Below are 9,306 nucleotides of genomic sequence, written 5' to 3'. Positions count from 1 at the left end.
ACAAATCGCTGCACCATTGATACACCAAAGATATCCTTGAATCCGCTCGGACTTGGACTTATTCTACACTTATCGAAAGTTCCTTTATGTTTGTAGTTATAAATTCTAGCAACAGGAGCACTCGTGAGGCACTCCAATTCCGAATCCACGACCCAGCATGTGCCCATCATTGATCCGATTACTTTGTTGCTCAAAGTGTGTTTGTTTTTCCCCACCGGCTGCGTTTGTCATGGCAATCTGATCAATATTTGAATACGTAGTTTGCTGTTTGATAAATTTCATCAATCAGGATGAGTTTGTTTTTGAAACGAAAACCGTGAATAGTCCAAAAAGTAGTCAAAAGAGCAGAGTCCTTTTGTCCGCATCTCCATCAATTTGGTGCCGAAAATGGCGTGCAGCTTGTGAAATAAAGCGGCTCCAGAGCGGAGCTCCAATGTCCGGAAAAGGCTCGGATCGAAATGGGAATCGGCATTGCCATTCCCGACACCCTACCCCGACACATTCCTGGCGGCCCCGTCTGTCAATTTCAGCTGCTGCTGCTCCTGCTCCTGACTGGCACTAAAAATTTGTTTTTAGTTCAATTTTTGGTCAGAAATCCTGTGTCCAACCCGAATATTTTATACCGCCGTCTCTGTGGCCGGCCTTTTGCCAGCATTTTGCCATTTGCACAATTTGTTTGCCAGTTCCACAGCTCCCAGTCCACACCGAGGCGGGCGCCATCTCTTTGGACCCTCATGACGTATTCCCCTTTCGAGTGAATGGAGCCCGGACGGATAACGAAAAATGGGGCCGGCAATGGACTATTGAACAATGGCATGGGTGGGAATCGGCTCCAGCTCCGTCCCTTGTGCCCTGTCCTCTTGCTCCAAGTTCTAGCACTAATCGAAAAATTTGTTGCAAATGCCAATGGCAATGCCACAGGGGCGGGGGCAGTGGGGCACTTTGGTAATTAAACTTTGCCAACTCATTTTCTGGCTGCGCTCTCTCTAATTATTTATGCATACATCATCGGTTCCGCTCATAACAATCATCCAACAATTTATCGCGCAATTTAATGCACATTTGAATGCCATAAATGTGCACTTTAGACGTAGAAACGATAGAGCCCAGCGATGTCAGAAATTGAGAGATATTTGAGGGATAACCTCTGGCCTGCATGGAGACACTAATCCTCCAGAGATACGCGTTCAATGGTGCGCTCTTCGGGTGGCCGATAAGAGCTGAGCACACAATACGTTATAGAACTTGTTCTTATCTGTATCGAAGTTGTGTATGTGAATCAATCGTTGAGGCATAATAATGTATTGAAATATAATTTTGTACAGCAATTCCATAATCTTTATTCTTGTTTTAATTGTTGAAATTTCATTTCACATATTGCTGGTATCAGTTTTAAAGTAAAGTTTCAGCCAATTTTCTAATAAATAAAAGAAAATATGCAGTTTCCTGCATGAAATGTGCTGCATAAAATTCTGAAAATTCTGAAAACAAAAGTGTCCTCCAGCAGAGACTCAGAGAAGTGACTTAACACACACACGTTGACGATTGCACTTGCTCCGTTCGCACATTCACGTATCCACGAGTGTATTCAACTGTGGTTGAATATCTGCCACACAGACACACACTACGCTGAGTGGGAAAACAAGTTGAACAAGTTTCCGACACCTCAACAGCACCAGCAGCAGCAGCAGCCAAAATAAAACAATGCCAAGCTCTCCCAGCTCCCTGGCCATGGATGGGAGGTTGGTCATGGAACTGGGACCAGAGCTGGGCACAGAGACTGGGTCTGGGTAGAGCTCCTGCTGCCTTGGACACTATTAACTGTGTCTTTGAAGATTTGTTGGCAGCAGCAGGAGCAGCAGCAGCAGGACTCAGACTTGCGTCTTTCGGCCATGTGTGTGTCCCTTGCTTTGGGCCCGTTCTACTCGTAATGAAAAAGTTCTTATGAATAATAAATGCATTAAAGAAAGTTCTTTGCACAAAACAAAAGTTTTGTTTGAGGAATGTTTTATGGCAAAGGGAAACATTTATAAATATTACATTTTGCGTAGAAAACTCCGAAAGGTGGCAAGTGATTCATTCGACACTCGACACACGATGAGTTCGGCAGGCGGCCTTGGCCCTGCCCCGGCCCCGGCCCCACACACACACAACGCCACGGGGCTATCCTAAGTATAAACAGTCACGGCTTTGCGCTTGTCTAAACAATCGCACACTAAAAATAGCGCCAGCACTCGTGCACTTTCAACTGCATTCAAAATGTATCTCCAAGTGCGTACTGCGAGGGTGAGTCGGCAGTCGGGGAGTCGGAGTAGGAAGAGCCTCTGGCAATGTGTTAAACATCTTTTGGCGTTGACAAAATCGCATGGCGTGGCGGCTATGCGAGTATCTCCAGTTCCAGTTCCATTTGCAGCTGCAGCTGCGCGGCAATTAGAAGATGCAGCGCGATGGGAAAGTATCTGACGGATATGCAAGCGGCGTTTGCCGATGGCTGTTGGGTGATGGTGATGGTGGCGCGTGTGTGAGTTAATAGTAACAATAACAGACCCAAATGGATGGATGGATGGATGAATGTATGGTTGGGTTGAAATGAATGAATGAGAGAGCGAGAGGGAGAGTGAGATTGCCAGAGAAGAGAGGAACTACCGTTCATTTTGCGGCTCAAAAGTGGGTGTTCGTCTCGACTACGTTTATGGGTAAATAATTTCAATGTTGTATTTTAATTAAAAAATGTTGAAAAATATATATGTAAATAAAATGTCGTCAGATTTATGATTATGCACCTTTAGGAGAAAACTGGGCTTTTCATGAATTAATAGAAAGAAAAACCATTTAAAATTCTATTTAATCGTTTGAAGTTTCATTTGGGATTGCAACTCTTTCAATATTTGATTATTTGTTTGTCCAATAATTATTTACTGCTATAAATCCATTTTATTTTCATTTATAATACGGAATTTCCATTTGCGTTTGGCAAATGTTTACATTCTCATGAGAAATCAAAGAGAATTTCCACTCACCATGCTCAAACTTTTTACACTCAATCGCTCTCTTTGCGATGGCACACTAGCGCCAGCTGGACACGCAGCGGCTGCAAATGTAACTAAAAACAGCGAGAGAGCGCAAGAGAGTGAGCGAAATGCAGAGCCGAAGCAAGCACGAGGCACATGCGTTGCAACCACCACTCGTTTTTGGTACGAAATTCCACTCGTTTCGAAGCCTCTCTCGGCTGCGCTGGGACTCTTTTCGTTTGCCACTCGGCTCTCTGTCGCTCTGTCGCTCTTTTTCGGTTTACTCAGGTCTTTCAAGCAATGGTTTCAAGTGTAGAAAAGTCTATGCTAGAAATGAACATGTTCATTCATGTCCAAATTCTCGCCGAGGCAAGGTCGTTACACGCGCTTCCTGAACTTTAGAACTGCGCGGTTGCTGCCGCGCGTCGTCAAACGAAAACGTACGGGACGTGGTGTAGTGTGTGAGGCCAAACGCCCAAAATTCAATTCAATTTAATTCGAATAAAAAAATACATACAAAAATGAGAAACAGCATTTAAGAGCCAGTGCCAGTGAGAGAAATTGAAAAATTCAATAAGAATACACGAAAACGAATAGAAAATACCCAAAAAATACATACCAGAGAAATGTGCGAATAGTGGAAAGGTGAAACAAGTGAAACAGCAGAGAAAACCAAGCAAATCCCCCCCACAAAACCACCCATTAAAATGTCAATTCGCGTGTGAGAACCAGAGAAAAACGCAAACTAATCCCGAGAACATCTCAGAGGTTCTGTCTCCCAAAGAATAAGAGCCAGAAGAGCAGCCGGAATGGAGTTCCCATCGCTGCTGTTGCTGCTGCTGCTCCTGGTGAGCGTCAGCCTGGCAGCTCTGGTGCCCAAGGAGGCGAGCGACAACTCTGCCAGCGCCATGCTGGGCGGAGGCACTGGCTCTGCCGCCGTCTCGCTCTCGGGCGACTACTCCACGCTGCTGTCGGCCGCCGTGCCGCCCGCATCCGCTGCCGAATCCGTGCCAGCCGCGCCCGCACACAGCGGACCGGGCAACCAGTGCTCGTGGACATACAACGGCACCAGCTCCGTGCACTGTGCGCTGCGAATGATCGAGCGCCAGCCGGGACTGGATCTGCAGGGAGCCGATGGCAGCAGCCAGCTGACGATTCAGTGCAGCGATGTCTACCTCTTCGAGTCGACACTGCCGGTGGCGGTGTTCGCCCGACTGCAGACACTGGAGACGCTGCGCCTGGAGGCGTGCAAGCTGCTGCAGCTGCCCAACAATGCCTTCGAGGGCTTGGGCACGCTCAAGACGCTGCGGCTGAGCAGCCACAATGCCGAATGGGGTCCGGCCAGGGCGCTGGAGCTCTATCCGGACTCGCTCAACGGCCTGAAGCAGCTCACGGAGCTGGACATGAGCGACAACAACCTGAGGGCCCTGCCCGCCGGCTTCCTCTGCCCCGTAGGCAATCTGCAGTCCCTGAATCTGACCCGCAATCGCATCCGCACCGCCGAGCAGCTGGGCTTTGCGGACATGAACTGCAGCGGTGGCAGCGAGTTGCAGCTGCTGGACGCCAGCCACAACGAGCTGCGCTCCATCACAGAGAGTTGGGGCATCTCGCGGCTGCGACGGCTGCAGCACCTCAATCTGCAGCACAACAACATATCGGAGCTGTCGGGTGAGGCGCTGGCCGGGCTCGCCTCGCTGCGTATCGTAAACCTGAGCAACAATCATCTGGAAACGCTGCCCGAGGGTCTGTTTGCCGGCTCCAAGGAGCTGCGCGAGATTCATCTGCAGCACAACGAACTGTACGAGCTGCCCAAGGGGCTGTTCCATCGGCTGGAGCAGCTGCTGGTGGTGGATCTGTCGGGCAATCAGCTGACCTCCAATCACGTGGACAATACGACATTCGCGGGTCTGATTCGCCTCATTGTGCTCAATCTGGCGCACAATGCACTCACCCGTATCGACTATCGCACCTTCAAGGAGCTGTACTTTCTGCAGATCCTCAATCTGCGCAACAATTCCATTGGACACATCGAGGACAACGCCTTCCTGCCGCTGTACAATCTGCACACATTGAACCTGGCCGAGAACCGGCTCCACACGCTGGACGATAAGCTCTTCAATGGCCTCTATGTGCTCTCAAAGCTCACCCTGAACAACAATCTCATCAGCGTGGTGGATCAGGCGGTGTTCAAGAACTGCTCGGACCTCAAAGAGCTGGACCTCAGCTCCAATCAGCTGAACGAAGTGCCGCGCGCCCTGCAGGACTTGGCCATGCTGCGAACCCTCGATCTGGGCGAGAACCAGATCCGGACGTTCGACAATCAGAGCTTCAAGAGCCTGCACCAGCTGACGGGACTGCGACTGATTGACAATCAGATTGGCAACATCACCGTGGGCATGTTCCAGGATCTGCCACGGCTAAGTGTGCTGAATCTCGCCAAGAATCGCATCCAGAGCATCGAGCGGGGCTCCTTTGACAAGAACTTTGAGCTGGAGGCCATAAGGCTGGACAGGAATTTCCTATCGGACATCAACGGGGTGTTTGCCACACTGGTGTCGCTGCTGTGGCTGAATCTGTCGGAGAATCATTTGGTGTGGTTCGACTACGCCTTCATCCCGTCGAACCTCAAGTGGCTGGACATTCATGGCAACTACATCGAGGCGCTGGGCAACTACTACAAGCTGCAGGAGGAGATTCGGGTGAAGACCCTTGACGCCTCGCACAATCGCATCACGGAGATTGGTCCCATGTCCATACCGAACACCATCGAGCTGCTGTTCATCAACAACAATCTGATTGGCAATGTGCTGGCCAATGCCTTCGTGGACAAGGCCAATCTCGCTCGCGTCGATCTCTATGCGAATCAGCTGACTAAGCTGCAGCTGCAGCAGCTTCGAGTGGCGCCCGTGGTGGCACCCAAGCCACTGCCCGAGTTCTATTTGGGTGGCAATCCCTTCGAGTGTGACTGCACCATGGACTGGCTGCAGCGTATCAATAATCTCACCACGCGGCAGCATCCACGCGTCATGGACATGCCCAACATTGAGTGCGTGATGCCGCATGCTCGTGGAGCTGCAGTTCGTCCGTTGACTGCCCTGCAGCCGCAGGATTTCCTCTGCCGCTACGAGTCGCACTGCTTTGCGCTGTGCCACTGCTGCGACTTTGATGCCTGCGACTGCGAGATGACCTGCCCCCACAACTGCACCTGCTACCACGATCAGATTTGGTCCACCAATGTGGTGGATTGTGGCGGACAGCAGACCATGGAGCTGCCACGCCGCGTGCCCATGGACTCGAGCATTGTGTATTTGGATGGCAACAACTTTCCTGTGCTCAAGAATCACGCCTTCATCGGCAGGAAGAACCTCAAGGCGCTGTACGTGAACGGCAGCCAGGTGGCAGCCATCCAGAATCGCACTTTCGCCAGCCTCGCCTCGCTGCAGATCCTTCAGCTGGCGGACAATCGACTCCAGACACTCCACGGCTACGAGTTCGAGCAGCTCTCCGCGCTGCGGGAGCTCTACCTGCAGAACAATCTCCTGGCCACCATTGAGAATGCCACACTGTCGCCGCTGATTTCGCTGGAGCTGCTCCGCATCGATGGCAATCGGCTGGTCACGCTGCCCATTTGGCAGCTGCATGCCACACACTTTGGCAGGCGGCTCCGATCCATATCGCTGGGACGCAACCAGTGGAGCTGTCGCTGCCAGTTCCTGCAGGCCCTCACCTCCTACGTGGCGGAGAATGCGCTGATTGTGCAGGACGCGCAGGACATTTACTGCATGGCGACGCCCAACACGCCTGGCTACGACGCTGGATCCAACGATGTCAGCTCCTCCTCGTCCGAGGGATCGCTGCAGAAGCGAGAGCTGGACTTTAATTCAACGGGTGCCGCCTGCACGGACTACTACTCCGGTGGATCGATGCTGCAGCACGGCATTCCCCAGTCGTACATTCCCCTACTGGCCGCTGCCTTGGCGCTGGTCTTCCTCCTGGTCGTCTTCATCATTGTCTTCATCTTTCGAGAGTCGCTGCGCATCTGGCTGTTCGCTCACTACGGCGTTCGAGTGTTTGGTCCACGCTGCGAGGAGTCCGAGAAGCTCTACGATGCCGTGCTCCTGCACTCGGCCAAGGATTCGGAGTTTGTATGCCAGCATCTGGCCTCCGAGCTCGAGACGGGACGTCCACCGTTGCGTGTGTGCCTGCAGCATCGCGATCTCGCCCACGATGCCACCCACTACCAGCTGCTGGAGGCGACTCGTGTCTCGCGTCGTGTGGTGATCCTGCTGACCCGCAACTTCCTGCAGACGGAATGGTCGCGCTGCGAACTACGCCGCTCGGTGCACGACGCGCTGAGGGGACGGCCACAGAAGCTGGTGATCATCGAGGAGCCGGAGGTGGCCTTTGAGGCGGAGAGCGACATCGAGCTGCTGCCGTATCTGAAGACTTCAGCCGTGCATCGCATCCGGCGTTCGGATCGTCACTTCTGGGAGAAGCTGCGCTACGCCCTGCCCGTCGACTATCCCACCTATCGCGGAAACAACTACACGCTGGACCACAACCACGAGCGGGTGAAGCAACCAGCCAGCCCAGGTCTGCTGTATCGTCAGGCTCCGCCGCCCGCCTACTGCGGCCCGGCCGAGGGTGGCGCCCCCAGTGCAGCCACAGCTCCAGCCGAGCAGAACTATTCCACGGCCACCACAGCCACACCCAGTCCGAGGCCACAGCGACGCGGAGATCATCATGGAGCTGTCTCTGGCACTGGCTCTGGGGCGTCTGCCGCCCCACATGGCCACCACTTGCATGCCCAGTACTACCAGCACCATGGCATGCGTCCGCCCTCCGAGCACATTTACTCCAGCATCGACTCGGACTACTCGACGCTGGACAACGAGCAGCACATGCTGATGATGCCCGCCGGCCCCGTTGTCTCGTTGGAGGGCACCCCCAGGGCACAGACCTGGCGCCCCAAGCAACAGCAGCAGCAGCAGCAGCAGCAGCAGCAGGCCTTGCAGTCGTCTGGCCCCAACTCAGTGGGTCATGTGGCCACGCTGGGACCCAGTGGCAAGGCCCCAGCCCAGCAGCAGCAACAACAACAACAGACAGTCGGATCTGGGCAGCAGCAAGGTCCACATGTCCAGGCGTATCTCGTCTAGAGAGGCAGCTGGGGGTTGCAGTAAGAGCATACAGAATGTGACAGTGATTTCTTTAGGGACTGGTTCCTGTGCATAATTTTAATTACTAAAATATGTGCGAGTTAAGCTAAGAGATTAGAGCGAGGGGGAGCATGAGCATGAGCAGCAGATGAAGGAGGAGCTGAGGAAGTAGAAACTATGCAGAGATTTTAATGTTGGACCCCAGCCACAAACCCCTCCCCTACCCCCCAAAAGACACACACAAGCAGCAGGAAGCGCCTACAAATACTTTGTTTATCCAGTGTAAAAGTCATTTTAGATGCACTAAAACAAACATACGAGATACAGACAGGCACACAAAGCGCACAGATACGTACAGCAACAAGACGCAGATACAAGATACAAATGCATTTAGAAGAGGAGCGAAGTGGAGGCAGTGCAGAGTGCAGAGTGTGGTGTGTGTGTGAGGGGAAAACTATGTTAGCACAATGCCATTTCAAAGTTTTCAAAGTTTTGCCACAGCAAAAGAAAGTTTTCCCCCCAAACACACTCCTCCTCCTCCCGACTGGTCTTTCATTTGCTTAGCGCTGAGAATGGCTCTGGAGAGTTGCTGGGATAACTTTTTAATATGGTTTTAATCAGTTGTGGACCCCGAACTATTTGGCATCCGTGGCACACAGAGATTCATGCACTCAGCCTGAACTTTTGCCAAAAAGAGAGAGTGCATGATTGAGTATCTATCTGGGCGTATGCATTTTGTAAATATATCTCTCCACTATACCATAAACAGCATTCATAGTTATTTAAATACCAATAGAATATACTCGTAAATACATAGACAACACTCACGATGCATAAACGTAAACGTAAACGTATCTAGCGATAATTTCAGTAACCACATTCGAGTGCACACAGTCAGAGGAGTAGTCTGAAGGGATGCAGAGCCTCCAGCAGATGAGATCGTTGTGAGGTGTTCGGTTCGGTTCGACATGTGTATAAAGCATTCATAATTACTTAGCTAGCAAAGCAAAAAAGGACACATGAATCTCGAGTGGGTTAACTACAGGCAGACAGACACAAGCTCATTTTAAACACTACGCTTACCAAAACTAACGATAAATTGTAATGCAAACTAACGACTAAACATACATACAATACAT

The 9,306-nt window shown here is 51.5% G+C and overlaps 1 protein-coding gene across 1 annotated transcript; it reads left to right on the top strand.

Moving 5' to 3' along the window:
- Positions 1-3,543: 3,543 nt before the first annotated feature.
- LOC117890578 (toll-like receptor 7) lies at positions 3,544-8,867 on the top strand. Its single transcript, XM_034795515.1, has one exon. It carries the CDS (start codon positions 3,821-3,823, stop codon positions 8,165-8,167), a length of 4,347 nt encoding a protein of 1,448 aa, XP_034651406.1. The 5' UTR covers positions 3,544-3,820; the 3' UTR covers positions 8,168-8,867.
- Positions 8,868-9,306: the final 439 nt, after the last annotated feature.

Source organism: Drosophila subobscura, chromosome E, assembly GCF_008121235.1.
Source record: "Drosophila subobscura isolate 14011-0131.10 chromosome E, UCBerk_Dsub_1.0, whole genome shotgun sequence".
In the NCBI taxonomy this organism is placed as follows: domain Eukaryota; kingdom Metazoa; phylum Arthropoda; class Insecta; order Diptera; family Drosophilidae; genus Drosophila; species Drosophila subobscura.
The sequence above is the reverse complement of the archived record's forward strand: the minus strand, read 5'-3'. Positions and strand labels throughout refer to the sequence as shown.

Bases quoted from the DNA above. Each gene is read 5' to 3' on its own strand.
- LOC117890578 (XM_034795515.1), top strand. From the start codon at position 3,821: ATGGAGTTCCCATCGCTGCTGTTGCTGCTGCTGCTCCTGGTGAGCGTC.